Genomic DNA, 21,639 nt, shown 5'->3' with positions numbered 1-21,639 from the left:
GATATATTGAAGGGCAAGTTCCCATCTCCGGAGTCCGGATAGGTTGGTGTTAGTGGGAAGTATCCAGAAAACCTGGACGGTGTAACACTGTGCCAAGATGTGCTAGCTGTGCACCCTGTAGCTAAACATGCCTTGGTGCACGGCCAGCACATCTTGGCACAGTGTTACACCGTCCGGGTTATCTGGATATTTCCCACTAACACCAACCTATCCGAACTCCGGAGATGGGAACTTGCCCTTCAATATATCCTCTCTTCCTGTTATCCACCAGGCCTCAGTCTCTAATTTCAAGTTGCTGCCACTCATACCTCACCTGTCATTCAACAACATCTTTGCCTCTGCACTTCCGCCTCGACTGACATCTCTGTCCAAATTCTTTGCCTTTAAATATGTCTGCTTGTGTCTGTATATGTGTGGATGGATATGTGTGTGTTTGTGTGTGCGCAAGTGTATACCTGTCCTTCCCCCCCCCCCCCCCCCCCCCCCCCCCCCCCCCCCCCCCAAAGGTAAGTCTCTCCGCTCCCGGGATTGGAATGACTCCTTACCCTATCCCTTAAAACCCACATCCTTTCGTCTTTCCTTCTCCTTCCCTCTTTCCTGATGAAGCAACTGTGGGCTGCGAAAGCTTGAAATTTTGTGTGTGTGTTTGTGTGTTTTTTATTGTGCCTATCTACCAGTGCTTTCCCGTTTGGTAAGTCATGGAATCTTTGTTTTTAATATATTTACAAATTTAGATCAATTTAAAATAAGCTAATTCATATACACATATATTTACATACTTCTAGTTAGAGACAATCATTAGATTTACTCATTTACTCCTGGTATACAATACTTTTTTTACAAATAATTTATTAAATAATGTAATGCCACATTGTTCACTCATACCTCAGTATCAGTCACTGCACACACTATACACACATTGTTTCATAATACTACTCACACACACAAACACACACTGGTGATCTCTGGGCCATTTTCTGTACTGCAACTTCCCATTTGCTATCCTGAAAAACTGAGTCAGCATCCTTCCATAATGAGTGACATGTTGAGCTCAGAAAGAGGAAGAGGTGTTAGTATTGTGCCATGCATAGCTTGGGGGGTAAGTATTTCTAGAAAGGAAAAAGACACAAAGAGAAGGTGTTATGTGGAATGTTGGATATATTATAATCATCATTATTATTATTTATTTGTATAACATTTTTTATCAAACCCCTACTCTGTTTTAGCTAAGTAATCCTTCAATGTATTGCATAACAGGTACTTTTTAGCTGCCTCTTTAAATAAGTGTATTTTTGCAATTTCTTTAATCTCTTTTGGTAATTTATTGTACAGTTTTATTCCTTGGTAAAAAATGCTGTTTTGAGTTTTATGTTTATTTTTCCTTTGTAAATGTAAGTTGAGTCTATCTCTTGCTATCTCTCGTTGCATGGTCATGGACAGAGCTGTTTGTGCAGTAATTATCAATGTTATTTTTGATGTATACAACTGACTGGTAAATGTATTCACATGGAGCAGTTAAAATCACCAGTGTTCTGAACAGATCTTTACAATGAGCTCACCTAGTATTTTTGGTTATATTCTTATGACTCTTTTCTGTAGTTTGGAAATCGTGTTCATATTTTGTGCATTTATTCCCCAAAAAAGAATGCCATCGCTAAGAATTGAGTGTACATATGAATAATATGTAACTAAAAGACACTGCAAGTTACACACTGATGATAGGATTCTAAGGGCATGATATGCTGTTGACATTCTGTTTGCAAGTACCTTTGTGTCTTCACAACACTTCAACTGAGAATCAATATTCATTCCTAGAAATTTTGCATTTGTTACACAGTATATAGAGGTGCCATCTACATTTAATTTAACATTGTCATTTTTCCTCTTCAAACTGAAATTCATGGCATTAATTTTCTTTATGTCCAGTGTCACTTTATTACTTATTGACCAATAATAAACTTCCTCGAGAGTTTCATTTGCTTTGTCGGCAAGGATTTCTCTTGTTTTCTGAGTGACCATAATATTGCTTTCATCAGTGAAGAGGATTTTTTCACCATGAGTAATGCTACTGGGAAAGTCATTGATGTATACCAGGAACTGTATTGGTCCTAATATGCTACCTTTCGGAACCCCTATGTTAATGTGTTTTGGTTCTGATACGTGTTTTACTAAATGTTTGGATCTATTTGATGTATGTGTTATCTCTATTCTTTGTACCCTATCTGTTTGGTATGATCGAAACCAGTCATTAGCTACCCCTCTTATTCGTAATGCTTCTAATTTATTGTATAGAATCTTGTGGTCGACTGTATCAAAGGCCTTAGAAAGATCCAAAAATATGCCTGTGACACACTCATCTTTATCAAGAGCAATCAAGTACAACTTTTGTGAATTATATTATGGCTGACTCCGTATTTTTGCCACTTCGGAAACCAAACTGTGATTAGATTAGATTTACTTTCATCCCAATTGATCCGTAGTGGGGAGGTCCTCCAAGATGTAGAACATGTCAGAAAAACAATAATACATGATAAATATTTACAACTCAGACAAATAAGCTAATGTACCATTCCACAGGTCCCAAGTGGAATGATCGTCATTATTTTTTTTTTTAATGAACACTATATGAATCAATCATTCTACAAACACAAATGCACTGAATTTAAAATTAAAAAGTTTATTTATTTATAACGTAGTAAACATGTAATATAACTACTATAATACTTATTTACAATACACACATTACTGCACTGAAATGGTGCAGAAGCTAGATTGAACACACACACACACACACACACACACACACACACACACACACACACACACACACACACACACACACAAATCAGTTGGTTCTACTGAGAAATTCATCAATAGAGTAGAAGTTGGCCACCAATAAATCCCTTAGGCTTCTCTTAAACTGAATTTCATTGGTTGTTAAGCTTTTTATGGCTACTGGCAAGTTATTGAAAATGTTTGTTCCTGAATAATGTACAGCTTTTTGTACAGGAGTAAGTGACTTTAAATACTTGTGAAGATTATTCTTATTTCTAGTATTGATTCCATTGTTTGAAAAAGTGATATATTTTTAATGACAAATTTCATTAAGGAATATATTGGGAAGCAGTAGTTAGTATCCCTAGTTCCCTAAACAGGCTTCTGCACGATGTTCTTGAGTTCGCACCACATATAACTCTTACTGCACATTTTGTGCCCGGAAAACTTTAGCTTGGCTTGATGAATTACCCCAAAAAATAATCCCATATGACATTATGGAATGAAAGTAAACATAGTAGGGCAGTTTTTATATTCCCTATGTCTGACACAATTCGCATTGCAAATAGAGATTTGTTAAGACACTTCAGCAGTTCTGTGGTGTGCTCCTCCCAGTTTAATTTATTATCAAGCTGTAATCCCAATAACTTAACACTGTCCTCTTCTTCTATCTGCTTGTCATTGTATGTTAGGCATATACCCGTGGGACACCCCTTACAAGTTCTGAACTGCATGTTTAATGACAAAGAATTGGGTAGGAACCAGTGATTAATGTCCACAAATATTTTATTAGACGATCTTTCTAAGACTACACTTGATTTGCTATTTATTGGATTTTTTGTATGATCAGCAAACAAAACAAACTTGGTGTCTGGTAATGTTACTGATGAAAGGTCATTGACATACACCAGAAAAAGTAAGGGCCCTAAAATGGAACCTTGTGGGACCCCCACATGTAATTAGTTCCCAGCTGTATGATGCCTGATAGCTTAATACATGTCTCTTTCCTAATAACACCCATTGTTTCCTGCCAGAGATATAAGATTTGAACCATTTTGCAGCATTTCCTGTTACACTATAATATTCTAATTTACTTAAAAGGATATTGTGATTTACACAGTCAAATGCCTTTGACAGATCACAAAATATATCAGTTGCCTGCAATTTTTTGTCTAATGAATTAAGCACATTTTCACTGTAAGTGTAGATAGCCTTCTCAATATCAGAACCCTTTAGAAATCCGAACTGTGACTTTGACAGTATGTTATTTGAGATAAGATGGTTATAAAGTTGCTTGTACATTACTCTTACTAATATTTTTGAGAATGCAGGCAAAAGTGAAATTGGATGGAAATTTGATGCTATTTCTTCATCTCCCTTCTTAAACAGTGGCTTAACTTTAGCATATTTCAACCATTCAGGACATATTCCACTGGTTACACAGATAGCTTAATATGTTACTTAACTCAGAATTACATTCTTTAATTAACTTTGCTGATATTTCATCATACCCACTAGATGTTTTTGATTTTAAAGATTTTGTGATGGACGTTATTTCTGCTGGGGTAGTGAGGGTCAAATTCATATTATGGAAGTTACTTGAAATGTCTGATCTGAGGTATTCCATAGCAGCATCTACCGAATCTGACAACCCCATCTTTTCAGTAATGGTTATAAAATGTTTGTTAAAAAGTTCTGCAACACTATACACTTCTGTCACCACTGTATCATTTACTCTTAATGCTGTTTGTCCCTCTTCATGTCTGGTTCTACCAATCTCCTCCTTCACTATATCCCATATTGTCTTTATTTTGTTATCTGATATGACTATCTTTTCCTTGTATTATATTTTCTTTGATGTCCGTATCACAGTCTTTAATATTTTGCAGTATTTCTTGTAATGTGCTATAGCATCAACATCAGAACTGTTTCGGATTGACAGATACAGTTTTATTTTTGTTTTACAAGATACCCCTATTTCTTGAGTAATCCATGGCTTCTTTGTAGACTTTTCTCTAACCTTGGTTAGTTTTGGGGGAAAACAGTGAAAAAGTGTTCAAATAAGGTAAGCACTTTATTAGCAAAAGTATTATAATTCTCATTAATGCCATGAACACTGTAAACATCAGTCCAGTGAATGTGTCTGAGGAGTGTCCTAAAATAATCAATTTTTGGCATATTGATTGCCCTCTTGAGCTCAGATTTAACATATTTTATATATTGTTCAATATTAACATTTAACAGAAGGAACTGCATGTCATGGTCTGAGAGGCCATTGACTATTGGTTTTGTAACATAATTTTGTTCTGTGGACTTTTCGCTAAAGATATTACGGTATCAATGGCTGCTTGTGAGCAATTGGCTACCCTAGTGGGGAACTTTACAGTGGGAATTAAGTTGAATGATTGTGTTACTAACTCAAGTAAGTTCTTATTGGGAGAGTCTTTAAGGAAATCAACATTGAAATCACCAGCAACCACTATTTCTTTGTTTTTGGTTGTTAAATGGGCCAGTACAGCTTCAAAGTGGTTTATGAACAGATTAAAGTTACCTGCTGGTGCTTGATATAAACTTAATATTATGAGGGATTTTTTGTGAAATTCTACTTCTGTTGCAGATGCTTCCATATGCTGTTCTAGGCAAAATTTATGAATGTTTATGTTCTTAAATTTATAACAGTTCCTGATGAATGTGGCAACGCCTCCTTTCTCCATTTCTGCTCTACAAAAGTGAGATGCTAACCTAAACACTGTAACACTTAAAAGTTCTGTACCAGTGGTCACATGATGTTTAGAGAGGCAGATTATGTCAGCTGGGTTTGAAGGCTCGAATTCATCTATGCAGATAATTAATTCATTAATTTTATTTCTCAGTCCTTGAATATTTTGTTGCAATAAACATAGCCGACATTTCACATTGACTGAGTTAAAATTGGGTAGAGTTGAAATATCTGCTGACTGTTGAAAATTATTAACCAATAGCTGTTTATGCTGATGTAATAAGCTAGAATAATGTTTTTTGGTTTCTTTCTCAAACTGAAGGTTTGTCCCAGTCCTAACTTCTCTTAAAATTTGATTTCTTCCTATTCTCCCCACCCTAAAAAAGGGTCTTTTTTGTACCCACTTAAGAGATTGTATTTATTCAGGTAATTCATTAATCTGTCTTTCATAATTGCTTCTATTATTTTTGAGAATGCTGACAGCAGGGAAATGGGCTGGTAATTTTCTGTGTTTTGTGCATTACCTTTCTTAAACTAAGGTACAACTCTTGCCTGTTTTAACTGCTCTGGAAATGTGAAGGATTCATTTATTATATTTGTTAAGGGGCGTTGAATAATCCCTATGTATTGTTTCAGTACACACATTGGTATTTCATCTAAGCCTACTGACTTTTAATTTTTTAGTTTTTGAGTTGTTTTACTGCCTTCAATCTCTGTGGTTGGAAGTAACATCATTGTATTTAGTGCAACATTATTTACGGGTGTTATATTTGTTTTGGGGAATTTGTGATATAACTTATCTGCAATACTTGAAAAATGCTCGTTTACATAGTTTGCTAAGTGCTGTGGATCATTAATTACTTTATCCCCTTCCCTTAGCAGTATGTTATTCTGCATTTGTTTGCCTCTCCCCATTTCCTTTTTTATAACATCCCAGACTGCTTTGCTTTTATTCTCTGTTTTATATATTATTTTGTCATTAAATGACTTTTTTGCAGCAATCAGCACCTTCCTATAGATCTTTTTGTATCTATGATAGAAGTTTAAGAATTCTGGATCATTACGAATCTTTTTCATGGAGCTGAAGTGTTTAAATGGACTTCTTAATACCTGCTGTTATCCATCAGTTTTTGTGGGATGTTGATACAGACATGCATACTTTTGGAAATTCCGTTTCAAAGTTCAGTTTAAACAATGTGGGGAATTTAGTGAATTTCATATTCACATTGGTTTCCTTATACGCTCCATCCCAGCTTTGTTTTTCTAATTCCTTTGAAAAATCTTTTCTTTTGATTTCTGATAGATTTCATTTGTAGGCTTGTAGTTTAGGGAATGATTCCATGCCTGACTTTACTGTTGTTATATGTCAGAGATAGTCTGATATCTTTTGCAGTTACATCACATTTTTCCCTGTCCATATTTGTGGCCACATGGTCAATTACTGATGAAGTCGTTGTGGTAACCATTGTTGCACTATTGACCAATAGGGACATACCGAACTTTGAAGGATGTTTATGAAGGTGCTGCTGGATTCACTTATGATGTTAGTGTTGATGTTAATGTCCCCACACAGAATTATGTTGACCTTTGTACTTGAGACTTTGTCTAGAACTTCTGTTAACTTATTGAAAAAAGTGTCCACACTACCACTGGGAGATCTATACACATTGTTGTTGTTGTTGTTCTTGTTGTGGTCTTCAGTCCTGAGACTGGTTTGATGCAGCTATCCATGCTACCCTATCTCATGTAAGCTTCTTCATCTCCCAGTACTTACTGCAACCTACATCCTTCTGAATCTGCTTAGTGTATTCATCTCTTGGTCTCCCTCTACAATTTTTACCCTCCACGCTGCCCTCCAATACTAAATTGGTGATCCCTTGATGCCTCAGAACATGTCCTACCAACTGATCCCTTCTTCTAGTCAAGTTGTGCCACAAACTTCTCTTCTCCCCAATCCTATTCAATACCTCCTCATTAGTTATATGATCTACCCATCTAATCTTCAGCATTCTTCTGTAGCACCACATATCAAAAGCTTCTATTCTCTTCTTGTCCAAACTAGTTATCATCCATGTTTCACTTCCATACATGGCTACGCTCCATACAAATACTTTCAGAAACGACTTCCTGACACTTAAATCAATACTCGATGTTAACAAATTTCTCTTCTTCAGAAACGCTTTCCTTGCCATTGCCAGTCTACATTTTATATCTTCTCTACTTCAGCCATCATCAGTTATTTTGCTCCCCAAATAGCAAAACTCCTTTACTTCTTTAAGTGTCTCATTTCCTAATCTAATTCCCTCAGCATCGCCCGACTTATTCGACTACATTCCATTATCATTGTTTTGCTTTTGTCGATGTTCATCTTATATCCTCCTTTCAAGATACTGTCCATTCCATTCAACTGCTCTTCCAAGTCCATTGCTGTCTCTGATAGAATTACAGTGTCATCGGCAAACCTCAAAGTTTTTATTTCTTCTCCATGGATTTTAATACCTACTCCGAACTTTTCTTTTGTTTCCTTTACTGCTTGCTCAATAAACAGATTGAATAACATCGGGGAGAGGCTAAACTCCCTTCCCAACCACTGCTTTCCTTTCATGCCCCTCGACTCTTATAACTGCCATCTGGTTTCTGTATAAATTGTAAATAGCTTTTCGCTCCCTGTATTTTACCCCTGCCACCTTTAGAATTTGAAAAAGAGTATTCCAGTCAACATTGTCAAAAGCTTTCTCTAAGTCTACAAATGCTAGAAACGTACGTTTGCCTTTCCTTAATCTTCTTCTAAGATAAGCCGTAAGGTCAGTATTGCCTCACGTGTTCCAATATTTCGACGGAATCCAAACTGATCTTCCCTGAGGTTGGCTTCTACCAGTTTTTCCATTCGTCTGTCAAGAATTCGTGTTAGTATTTTGCAGCTGTGACTTATTAAACTGATAGTTCGGTAATTTTCACATCTGTCAACACCTGCTTTTTTTGGGATTGGAATTATTATATTCTTCTTGAAGTCTGAGGGTATTTTGCCTGTCTCATACATCTTGCTCACCAGATGGTAGAGTTTTGTCAGGACTGGCTCTCCCAAGGCCATCAGTAGTTCTAATGGAATGTTGTCTACTCTCGGGGCCTTGTTTCGACTCAGGTCTTTCAGTGCTCTGTCAAACTCTTCACGCAGTATCGTAACTCCCATTTCATCTTCATCTACATCCTCTTCCATTTCCATAATATTGTCCTCAAGCACATCACCCTTGTACAGACCCTCTATATACTCCTTCCACCTTTTTGCTTAGAACTGGGTTTCCATCTGAGCTCTTGATATTCATACAAGTGGCTCTCTTTTCTCCAAAGGTCTCTTTAATTTTCCTGTAGGCAGTATCTATCTTACCCCTAGTGAGATAATCCTCTACATCCTTACATTTGTCCTCTAGCCATCCCTGCTTAGCCATTTTGCACTTCCTGGTCGATCTCATTTTTGAGACGTTTGTGTTCCTTTTTACCTGCTTCATCTACTGCATGTTTATATTTTCTCCTTTCATCAATTAAATTCACATACAATATGATTAATTTCTTGGTGATATCAAGCCCTGTTAATTAAATAGCATATATTTCAAAGTGTTTGTCTTCACTTACAGTAGTGAGGTCATGTGTTGATTTGAACTGTGTTCCTTTTCTGATATAAATGCATGATCCTCCACCCCTTGAAGTAGTTCTGCAGTAAGAGTTTGCCTTTTCATACAATGATAATACTACATGTTGTATTTGTGTGTATCTACACCAGTGATCAGTAATACAAACTACTGTGCAGTTCAAAGATTGGAGCTCTCAACTTCTAATAGTTGTATTTTATTTTTTACTGATTGCATGTTTTGATGGAGGATTGTTAAGTCTGTGAAATGCCCCATGTTAGTCTTTCCAATATTTTGTTTTTCTTTGTGACACCTGGTATATGGGATATTTGAGGTGTTAAAATCTATCTTGTGGGTGATTCAGTGCTGGAGATACTCTTTAGGCAGGGGAACCTGTTGTCTGGATTTATCCTTAAAAAGATCTACTTTTCCTACCTATGACAACAGGTATTCGACCATGTGTGGCCTGAGCTCCACCTCCTATACTTTCATGAATCAGCTGTTCCAATCTTCCCTTCCCAGTCCTGTTAGGTGTAGGCCATGCCTAGTGAAACCCCATCTGTTGATAGTTCTGACGGGCACCAGAGAAACGTGAGCAGAGTTGGCTGTCCTCAGGGCCATCCCTAAACCCACATTGATTTGCCTCACAGTTCCATCAAGGTGTGGTCGATCATGACACCACAGCAGCTCAACAAAGTGTACGTTGGTGCCATGAGTCAGGGAAGCTACCTTGTCCAGGTCATCACCTATGTCATATGCCCCATCCCTGTCCAAACTGTTTCCCACCCCACCCACTATCACTACATGGTCCTCTTTTGTAAAGTCCTTACATAAAGACCCTAGGTCCTATATCACATGACTTAGCCCTGCATTTGGCTTGAAGATACTGGTGGCCTGGTACTCTGCCCCTGAATTTTCCTGTAGCTGAGGGCCTACACCTCACCCATGGCTACTACCTAGCAGCAGCACTTTCTTCTTCCTAACACTTTGTACATTCCTAGGCTTCTTGACCTCGGTTGAAATGTGCTGCACATTTCCTGCTCCTCGTTCTACCTGGAGGCTCTTCTCCACTTAACTCTGGCAGTGGTAGATACCTGTTTTTGGTGTTGATGATAAAACTGACAGATCGTGTTCTCTTTCTTCCTATCCTCCTACCAGCTGCCAGTTCCCAACCACCCTCCTCCCCCCTATCTCCCATGATCCTTATGAGTTCCTTCCTTGCTTCCTCCAGCGGTGCTTGAAGGGCACAGATTTTCCTTTCCTGTTCCCCAATCAAAATGTTCCTACTGCATACCCTGCAGTTCTAGGAGAGAGCCTCTTCTGTTCTGTTCTCCCTACATTCTCCCCACTGCACCCCCCCCCCCCCCCTACAAGATTGGCAGAAAAAAAAACCTCTACACACTGCCCTCTAACAGCTCCCACATTTCTTACTCATGGTCAGTTTTGAAGGAATAATTAAGTTTAAAGAATGTTTTAAATTTGTCAAGGATGCGAGATTGGCTGTGTGTAAACGAAAAACGACACAAAGGTCTTATGTGTGGTGGTTGTTTTTTTGTACTGATTTAGAGGTACAATGACAGAAGAATGAATTTGTAATTAATTTGCTTTTAGAGAATGTACGTTATCAGGCGTGTTTGGTCAGGTTTTTGAACGTTTATAACTCGGAAAATTTAGGCCTAGACCGCATCTATCTAATTAGTAAACAATACGAAATGTGTTAGTTAAATACAATTTAGAAACATTTAATTACACTTTCATTTTGACAATAGACACTGAAGAAACTTTTTTAAATGAATTTTGCACTATCAAGAAAACTTGTATAGAATTTTTTGTGTTTATGTCATGCAAAATTTCAGGTTATGAGCTATCAGCCGAAGCCTTTTCTGAAAAGAAAGGAAAATATACACACACATTCACACAAGCAGGCATGCCTCACACACATTTGACCGCTAACTCCAGCCACTCTGGCCAGACTATAGGGACTAGAGATAGTGTGTGTGTGTGTGGTGTGCCTGCTTTTTTTTAAAAAAAAGAAAAGAAGGCTTTGGCTGAAAGCTCGGTAGTTAACAGTCTTTTCGTTGTATCTGTCTGCAACACAACATGATGTCTTTATGGTGAGTAGCAACCTATCCTTTTCAAAATCATTATTTTTACTTCTAGTATCATGGTTGTAAATTTCCCAAAGTGCAAAGCAGACAGGACTGTGTGTTTTGCTTAACTTATCCATGTGTGGTGCAAACTGAATTTATTATTTGTCTGTATGCCTAAGAACTTTAGACATGAGCCTCACCCAATGTATACCTATTGGCCTCTGCTTCTGGTACTTGTAAGCCATTCTTATTTTTTGAAATTTCATAATTTGAATCTTTGTAAGATTCAGAGTTAATCCATTGTGCGTGAACCAATTGCATGCCTCCTCCATTCTTATCGTGGTTATGTCTGGTCTGGATATGTGTCAGCAGACATCACAGATTTTGAAGAGTGCACCACAGTGACACTATCCAGGAAATAATATGACCCATTCAAAATATCAACTAAATGAAGAGAAGTAGACATCTAGAGATTAAACCATTTTCATTTCTTGTATCCATTTATGAAGGAGATTCACATTTGACATAATTATTTTACAGTATATCTACTGCAAAAGCAGTAAGAGGATGTTTTCAGATTCACTCAGTGCCCTTAGATGGTCCCGTATGGATTGCTACTTGGTAAAGTAAATTTCAAAATTGAACACTATGAACAAGGTAGTGGTTTTAATTTGTTGGACATCTAAAGCTACACTATGAAAATCACTATACAGTACAAGCAACTTTGTAATTTTTATTGTATAGTAGGGGTTCTTTCCGTTTAGTTCATACGTAGAGTTTGGGGAGACTGACTGCTTACATGCAACTGCCATTAATCTCGTTTCATCTTCATGGTATCTATGGCAGTATGTAACATGTGCCTCAGAAACATTTGGAGATTTCATCCATAAAATTAGTTCTTCACATTTGTATATAGAATTTTAAGAGATGGCCAACATCTTTCTTGGTATATTTATATCCACACTCTGCAGACCACCCTGAAGTTAATGTGAGGGGGCACTTCCCATTGTACTGGGTAGTAGGGTTTCTCCCTGTTCTATTTGCTTGTAGAGCATGGGAAGAATATCTGTTTAAATGTCTTTATGCATGCTGTAATTAGTCTAATCTTGACTTGGCAGTTCCTATGTGAGCAATAGACAGGGGCTTGATTCTTCACTTGACACTGGTTCTTGAAACTTTGTAAGTTTCTGTGTCTGAAATTATTGGAAGTGGCTATCTGCCTCCAGAATTAATTCTCTCCTTATCACATATTCACCTAGGAAATTGTTAATGACTACAGTATTCTTTCAAATTCCTGTGACCTTGAGTCACTTATTTTAGACTATGAGAAACTGCTCTTTGTGTAGGTGAGCAGGTTATAGGGTAGCACAACTGGACGTACATATTTATAATCTATATACCAAATAAAATGAATAGCAGTCTAATTTCAAGATTGTTTTTGCACTTTATTGTATACATTGTGTTCTCAGACATCAAATCTGGCTTCCAATAAATGAAATGCCTTATTAAAAAACAGAAATGTTAAATAACAAATATTGAGTCATTTGTTTTAATAAAAATAACATAACTTTTATTTTTTATTACTAATTGCTTCTAAATGTCAATATATGCAATAAAACCTATATAACTCATCTGGGTGTCGTATTACACAATAAAATTCCAGAACAAATAAAAACTGCTCCAGATCCAATAGTTAAAAATAAACTAAAGGCATTTCTGACAAAGCACTGTTTCTATTCAGTACAAGAATTCCTGGAAATGAAAAATTATAAAGTTCCTTTGTAAAATACTGTGATTAGAGTAAAACATTCTGTAAGCAAAATAATAACCTAATTTCTACTATACACAACTATGTTTCAGTTTCACTTCCCCAAATTTTTTAACTCGCTTTTTGAATGTACAAGTACACATTCTATTAGTATTAAAACTTAATTGTCTGTGAAATCTCAATGTTAATTTCATGTTTAATGTAGTTTTTAAATGACATTGTCCTTCTGTTGTGTTTCCAGTTGACATTTTCACTATTCTGTAATCTCAGTGATTAATTGTGTAAATTTAAAGTAGCACTACATTGCCTACATGTTTCTTGGTTCACCATGTAAATTGTTTGTATTCTCTGTATGTAAAGTTACTATATTCATCAATGAACAATTTTGTGTGCATTTTTTTAAATGGCAGTCCATTGCCTATTTTTTTTTCTCCAAACTACATATTTGTTAAGAAAAATGACTTGTCCCATATCATGTGTACTTTGTACAATATGTGATCCACAGGATAAATAAATAAATACAAATACAAAAGTAACGTGTTTTTAATTTTTAATTACCAACTGCATTAAAATGCTGGTATTCACAGTAAACTAAAATTTGGTGCAAAAATGCAAGACATCAAACAGAAAATAATACTTTTATTTTTTTAAATAAATAAATAAAAAAATACAGCTTGCCACTTATTAGATTCAAACCAGCGACTTCACGATTACTGTGCCTTGGCACTACACGTTCTGTTACCAATGGTTCTGTCAATTGATCTTAAATATTTTGTACTTAACAGCACTCAAAAATTTTCAAATCTTGAACAGAAATTTTTTTGAGTTACTGTGAAAATTGTGCCATATTGCTTTAGTTAATTGATGTCTGGGCAATGGCCTTAAAACCCTATAAGTAACAAGAAAATCAAAGAGGGCCAGTCTGTAACATAATCGCATACCTGTAATGCAATAACAATCATAATCAGTTTTGGCAGTACATTGGTCATCTTCAGATTCTGTGTGTCATATCAGGCATTTGCAGAACAAAGCACTAGGATCTATACATATATTTAAATTAAAGTCCTCCTCCCTGCATTAATCAGCCTATATGTGAAGGCTAGTCTTAGGAACTACTGTAAAGATTTTGATATGGTTTTCACTAATTGCAGACTGGTTCACAACAGAGGCTTGTGTATATACACCAGAAAAGTCATCCGGCTGTACTTAGTGAGACCCATGTGAATAAGATTTGGGTCACTAGTACAAAGGGTGTCCCAGGAGGGATGGTCAGTATTCAAGGATATGACAGGAATGATCATTTTTCCTTAACTTTTGTGTGTTTCTTCTCCTGCCACCAGCTGGTGAGTAGATATATCGAGTTATATTTCCAAAAATTCATTATTTCTGTTGATATGTTACCACCATCAGCTTCAATGCATCAGTGCACCCTTTCTTGTCTGAGTACCTCTGCACATTCCTTAATGAGGGCAGCAGCATGCAAATAAGCAGTTCATCTCACATATTCACCTTTCTTTTGATCACCTCAGACTTCATCCAACACAACACCATAAAAAAAATCTAATGGCATAAGATCTGGTGATATTGGTGGCCAGTTAATTTTATTGCCATGACCAATCCATAGATTTGGGTAAGTTTGGTTGACATGTTCCTAAAGAATCTGCTGTAGGGGGAACTAAAGTTACTGATTTTTCACAAATTTACTTTATTGAGAGGAGAAATACACACATCAAAGAAAGTATTGCTTCACCCTGATTCCCAAAACTTCTGAAGATAGACATTGACTGCGGATATTGTATCACAGACACAGTCCCTTTGACTGCTGAGAGATGTCACTAAACCCTCCCAAAGAGTAAACAACCATGCATGAGCAGTGCCTATTAGACGGAGGGGGTCCGACAGCCGATCAGTTCCAGTCATTCCACTAAAAAGGAGGTACATGGCTCATGTTGTCTGGAGTTCAACCATGCCTCAACGGTCAATAATGTGGTTCGATCGCATCCGCATTGTTATTTTGTGCCAGGAAGGGCTCTCAACAAGGGAAGTCTCCAGGCATCTCGGAGTGAACCAAAGCGATGTTGTTCGGACATGGAGGAGATACAGAGAGACAGGAACTGTCGATGACATGTCTTGCTCAGGCCGCTCAAAGGCTACTACTGAAGTGGATGACCACTACCTGCGGATTATGGCTTGGAGGAACCCTGAAAGCAACGCAGGACATCATGTTATGACACAAACTGTGTGCAATAGGCTGCATGATGCGCAACTTCACTCCCGACACCCATGGCGAGGTCCATCTTTGCAACCACAACACCATGCAGCGTGGTACAGATGGACCCAACAACCTGCCGAATGGACCGCTCAGGATAGACATCACATTCTCTTCACCAATGAGTGTTGCATATGCCGGAGACATGTTTAGAGGCAACCCGGTCAGTCTGAACGCCTTAGACACATCGTCCAGTAAGTGCAGCAAGGTGGAGGTTCTCTGCTGTTTTGGGGTGGCATTATGTGGGACCAACGTATGCCACAGTTGGTCATGGAAGTCACTGTAAATGGATGCCATCTTCTGACTGATAGTACAACCATATCTGCAGCATATTGGTGAGGCATTCATTTTCATGGATGACAATTTGCACCCCCATCATGCACATCTTGTGAATCAGTTCTTTCAGGATAACGACATCGCTCGACTAGAGTGGCCAGCATGTTCTCCAGACATGAACCATATCAAACACGCCTGGGATAGATTGAAAAGGGCTGTTTATGGACGACGTGACTCATCGGTCACTCTGAGGAATCTACGCCGAATCGCCATTGAGGAGTGGGACAATCTGGACCAGCAGTACTTATGTCATGACGAATACAGGCATGCATCAATGCAAGAGGACGTGCTACTGGGCATTAGAGGTACCAGTGTGTACAGCAATCTGGAGCACCACCTCCAGGTCTCTCTGTATGGTGGTACAACATGCAATGTGTAGTTTTCATGACCAATAAAAAAGGTGGAAGTGAAGTTTATGTTGATCTCTCTTCCAATTTTCTGTACACCTTACGGAACTCTCGGAACCGAGGTGATGCAAAACTTTTTTTGATGTGTGTAATATGCTCGTCTGCTCTGACGAACGAAACACAATTAACATTAAAAATGCCTGACAGGCAGAAGGCCTTTGTTCAACAACCCTAAGTCTCATACTTGGACAAGTTTCCACAAACTAATATTTGCAAAGTCGTGCCACTGCACACGGAAACCAAGTTCCACAAAAGTTTACTTTTAGTAGATGCACGGTGATATAGCTTGTTGCAAAAACAGAATATAGTCATTGTTCTACCAAAATTTGTGAACGAGATTACGAGAGCAACGAGGGAGACTGGGCCAGCAGTGGAGCTGCAGAGGCCAGGCAGTGTCCGTTGAGGGATCGGCTGGCAGTAGAGCTGCCAGGCAGTGTCCATCGAGGAGACAATGGGTCAGCAGCGGGTAGCATTGTTGTAGTGGACCCATTGCCCATGTTATGTTGGTCACAAACTGCAAATAGGTCCCCCATTTCATGGCCCCTGCTGGCGCTGCTAAGGCCACCTAGTGGAACTGCTGCAAAACTGTGTTTTGGTGCGGAGCAGTTGTGTGGCATATAGGCAACCCATAATGTTGTGCCAGATGGGTTGCCGGCTGTACAGGTGGAACGCCACAACATGTCAGTTCCCACATGTCTGGTAAAATGTGGAGGAGTTTTGATAATGCTAAAACTATGTTGCAGTCTGTGTGGTCGAAGGAGCATGCTCATGTTGTCCAACAAATAAGTTTTCTGAAGAATGGAAGAGGTTGAATGGGTAAGATACACATGTGCACAACACTAGCCCCAAGATAAAGTATGTTAAATGTGTTCTACCTTGGTAACCATTCATAATTGGGCATATCTCCAGATGAAGTTTTTTTTTGCTTCAAATGATAGTTCCTTTTATAGCCTGGAATATTGAACATTTCTCTTGAGACATCCTTACATTTCTTTTGACAATTGTTTGTTCTGTAAATGCTACCTATGACATATAGAACCTAAATACGTCAATGCGTGGATGAAGCCAAAATTATGTGACTGACCAGGAAAGTACTTGGGCTCGAACAAACAGATCTGTATGAATGTTTGGTTACAGGACCATTATGTACCTCTGAATGTGCTGGTGGGTGTCATTTTTCTACAAAACTCTGCAGTCGTGCTCTAGATATCACTGTAGATGTCATTGTAGATGCCATACGCAATGCAGCAATCTGAACTATAAATGTAAATATGGAATGTCAATAAAATGCTCCGAGCAATATGAATGACTGCAAAATGCACAGTGAAGAAATGCAAGTTGATCGCATGGCGTATTTGCACATTCTATAATATCAGTGTTGAACGCCACGTCAATGACACTTTTGAAGTTGTTCACTGGTTCACCAATATTGAAGCCAGCGTTCTGCCACGCGTAATGAATCATTGGTCTGTATACTCCTGCAGATAACTGACTGTAAATGACAGAATGCATATTCATGATAAAGAATCTGTCGTGCAATGTCGGCTGCATATTACTGGAATGTAGTTTAATGAGGTCTGTTATTCTCTTGGCATATATTTTATATTGCCTGAAGAAATACACATCCAGAGGTTGTGCATATTTTGTACGTTTAGGCGGAATGATTTTTAAATCTACATGTTTTCCGCCAGATGCTTCCAGTAGTACTCGTTCATCCTTATGTCCAGACCAGGAGTCACAAAGTACTAATGACTTTCTCGATAAATGTGGATTCAAAACTGACAGAAAAAATGTCTTCAGATGTTGTTTTGTCATCTTCCCTCTCACACTTGCATCGACAATGACATTTGGAGGGCACCGCGTTTCTATTTCCCTTGACACGCGGGGTCCAAACTTTGCACTGGATTCTTGGAAGCAAATATAGAGTTTGTCTGCCAATCGTCAGTCCATTGATATAGCAACATCGATCGTGTAACTATGTGTTGCACAGTTAAATGATTGCAACATCGCGACAGTGTTTCTCTCCCCTTTCATGGATAGTGTTCTGTCACAAGACAGTTCATAGTTGAACTGACTCTGATCACAGTTCCATACAGAACTAATATCGATGTTTTCTCTCGTGATATGCTCATTGACGTCAGCAACAAACGTTTGAGCTCTTTCAATCAGCTCTTCTTCGTCGTCCTTATCTTTTCATGCTTGGAGCATAGTGATACAGCGTGATGTTATCCTAAACTCCTTTTTCAAATTAGTAATAAATCCTAGAGAAGCTGTAAAGTTTGTACACCCGAGATTTCTGGCTATGTCCAAGGCCCAATGTTGTAAATGCCAATAATGTACGGCGGAACCGCATTCTCGCGCTTCATTGAATTTCGCCATTACATGCTCCTTGATGGTCTTGAACAGCAGTGTAGGATTTTCTTTGAAAACTGTATTTCCTTCTCTTTTCTTTGCCACATAATCCTGTATGTTTTTAATATTGCTTTTAGACTTCAGTTTAGGGTAGCTTTTCAGAAGCTTGTCGTATGTGTCGAAACATCTTACTTAATGATCATCGTACATGTTCTCCAGTGTGTTGTCATCAAACGCCGTGATGATACTTGCAACTTTAACCTCCTTCTTGGGAGACGGTTGGTATTCACTGTCACTGCTTCCATCGCCTCTTCCCGCACTTGCCGTAGCACTACCGTTTGCAATGAGTTGTTCATCATTATCATCCCTATCATCATCATTGTGTGTTAGTGTTACAACAGTATCTGTTTCTAACTTATGCTCATATTTCTGCACTATAATAGATACCAGAAAACATGCGAATGATTCGTCTTCTGCACCAATACCATCTTCACGAAGAAGGGTTCTTCGTAACTTCATCTCAACCAATCACAATACCTTATCAGGATTGATTACCAATCGCTGAGCCATCTGACGCTTCAATACACAAATAATGGCACAAAACGCAACTTTAGAGGCACACTGCACCATCCCTACTGGTCCCGACTGGTGTGCCGGCAGGTCAGTGTGCAATGCGGCATGGCATACGCAGAGGCCTCTAACGGACGACTGCAGAGTTTTGCAGATGCAGGAGTATCACTAGTGCAGTAAGAGACCTTTACATTATTTCTCACACAATTTTGGTGTATTTGTGCTTGTTCGTGCCCAAGTACTTTCCTGGTGAATCTAAAATTAAAATAAATGTAAAGTGCATTAATCACTCTGCCCCATAGACAGCATGTCATGACTTAAGAAAACATTACTTTGTAGTTCAGTATCTAAATTTTTAATTTTGCTTATTTCAGCGAACACAAAATGTCGCAGTCACAGTACATGCAAATAGTTTGTCATATACCAATAGAACTAATGTACACACCAATTGTTTGTTTATTATTTGCAGCAGAGACGAGTTCAGCATGGGGTGGTGGTGCCAAAGGCCTTTCTGACACGTATGCTGCAGGCTTCATGTGGCTAGATAAACTAGGACTTGCAGCTAAACTTGGAATCAGTTTGGTCATACGGCAGACCTTATGTGGTGGCCATTATTCTCTAATTGATTGTGATAAATTTGAACCCCATCCAGTAAGTACATTATTGTAAGCATCTTTGTTTTCGCTCTGTTATCATATGAAATTATTTTCAGAGATACAGAGCTTACGTTAATAATGCATTTATTCATGAAAAACAAGAAGAATGTAATGAAGCAATATATAATTGTACATCTTATAGAGGCTTATAAGTCCATGATAGCACCAAAACACGACAGATGCTCTATCTGCTGCCACTAAAGGTATATAGGGTTACTCAAAAAGATGGACTCAGTTTAATTATTTGCATTTCGTGACACATAAATGGGCTATGAACAGTCTACACACCAAAGGAAAGAGGAAGGTCTAAAATTTTATTTTCTGAACCATGGTGGATCAACAGGGAGCTGTGTTGAAGGATGCTAGGGCAATGCTAGTTGCATAAACAGCTGTTAGGGTACTCACACCAGTAGACAGTTATGAGTAAGATGGCTATGATGCAGCACAAGGTTTTCTGCATTATTGAGTTTGCAAGAAGTGATTCAGCAGTTGCAGTGCAGCAGATATTTCATCTACAATCAAGAACTGAAATACCAACTAGGAAAATCATAAGCCATTGGTTTAAGCAATTTCAACAAAGTCGGTCTTTCTGCAAAGGAAAAAAAACCCATGCTGACCAGGTGTGTCAGAGGATGACGCCAGGCAAATACAAGACAGCTTTCTTTGTAGTCCAGATAAGTCAACCAATAGAGCTGGTATTGAACAGGAATACCTCCACTAACTGTGTGGCAAGTTTTGAGATGGAATTTGCTGTACAAGCCCTACACAAAAGACATGCTTCTTTGTGTGTGGGATGAGTTTGGCTACCACTTAGATGTTTACCATGCAGTGAAGGAGGGACACATTGAATGTTTGTAACCTGTGTTAAAGAAATATTTTAAACTTAATTCTTTCATTAGTAGGTGGACTATTCATGTAGAATTTATACTTCATCAATCAATTAAATTGGGTTGATCTTTTTGAATACCTGTGTATTTGATAAAGGGATAGCTTTTCTCATGAAATAATCCTTTAAAACAACAGGTATCAATTCACTTTCAGTGTCTATTGTCACAGTTCTTGTAAATAGCAATACTTCATAGATTTCTTTGTCTATAGTGAAATGAACGCATGACAATAATAATGCTTCATTAACAGGTAAAGTTGACTCATCCAATTGTATGGAGAAATGGGTCATTTACAGTTAATTACATAAGATGCTTTCAATATCATAACTCATTTCATCAATACATCTCTGAACTGTGTCGCTGTTCAGAGGAACTCTTTTGAGTATACCATAGCTGGTTTGTGTAGCACGGGTTTTAATATCTCTTCAGTAGCTTGCAAGATAACTGTTCTGCAATAGTTTGCATTTCTTCATATTTTGCTGTAAATAGCTTAGATATTGTAAGATGCACACAAACCATCATCATCTATTTGCGACATCAGAGCAAACATACTATCAACTGTAGGTCCCTTCTCAAATTTATTTTTAAGTATTTGAAACTATTTCAAACCTTTATGTGTTCTATCAGGATGATACCATCTCATAAGAGGTTTAAAAGGTTTAATCCGACTTTTTTTTTGTAAGTGTAAATTCATTCAGTCTTTAGTGCAGTAGTTGCTCATTAGTTTTGTTTTGAAAGCAACCGTGCGTTTGTTTAGTGAGCCCATCAGTCAGGCTCCGGCTCTCAGCTGATATATGAGTACAAGTACAACTTCAGAGCAACAAGTGTTCATATTTTTCTGTTTTTTCCTCTTAGTATATTTATTAAATTTCCTGCTGTTTACTCTGTTTTCTGCAGTTTCTCGCATTTTTGTAAGTGTAAATTGATTCAGTCTGTAGCAAAATAGTTGCTCACTGAACATGCAGCTATGTAGCTCATTAACACATTAGTGTCCATTGGTGACACATCTGAAGGGTAGCAAGTTGAATATCTAGAACTGTCAGCTTTTATAGTTCGCTTCTTCAGTGAATCTTGCTAGGATTCCTAGGATGTGTGCATGCTTTTTGCGGATGCAGAAGGAGCTGGCCGCAGGTTGCAAACAGCTGAATGTACTTTTGGCTATGGTCAGTCACCTTCAGATTACT

General features: G+C 38.0%; 1 protein-coding gene across 3 annotated transcripts in view; it reads left to right on the top strand.

Annotated features, from left to right (window-relative positions):
• Positions 1 to 21,639, top strand: part of LOC124607030 (heparanase-like) — a 233,951-nt gene that overhangs the window by 164,563 nt on the left and 47,749 nt on the right. For all 3 annotated transcript variants that reach the window (XM_047139198.1, XM_047139197.1, XM_047139199.1), the window contains exon 6: positions 19,382 to 19,563. In XM_047139198.1, coding sequence (XP_046995154.1) covers positions 19,382 to 19,563 — 182 coding nt within the window. The remainder of the gene's footprint in view (positions 1 to 19,381; positions 19,564 to 21,639) is intronic.

The sequence above is a fragment of the Schistocerca americana genome, chromosome 3 (assembly GCF_021461395.2).
Source record: "Schistocerca americana isolate TAMUIC-IGC-003095 chromosome 3, iqSchAmer2.1, whole genome shotgun sequence".
Taxonomy (NCBI): domain Eukaryota; kingdom Metazoa; phylum Arthropoda; class Insecta; order Orthoptera; family Acrididae; genus Schistocerca; species Schistocerca americana.
Note: the sequence above shows the minus strand (reverse complement) of the source record. Positions and strands in the feature narration are given on the sequence as shown.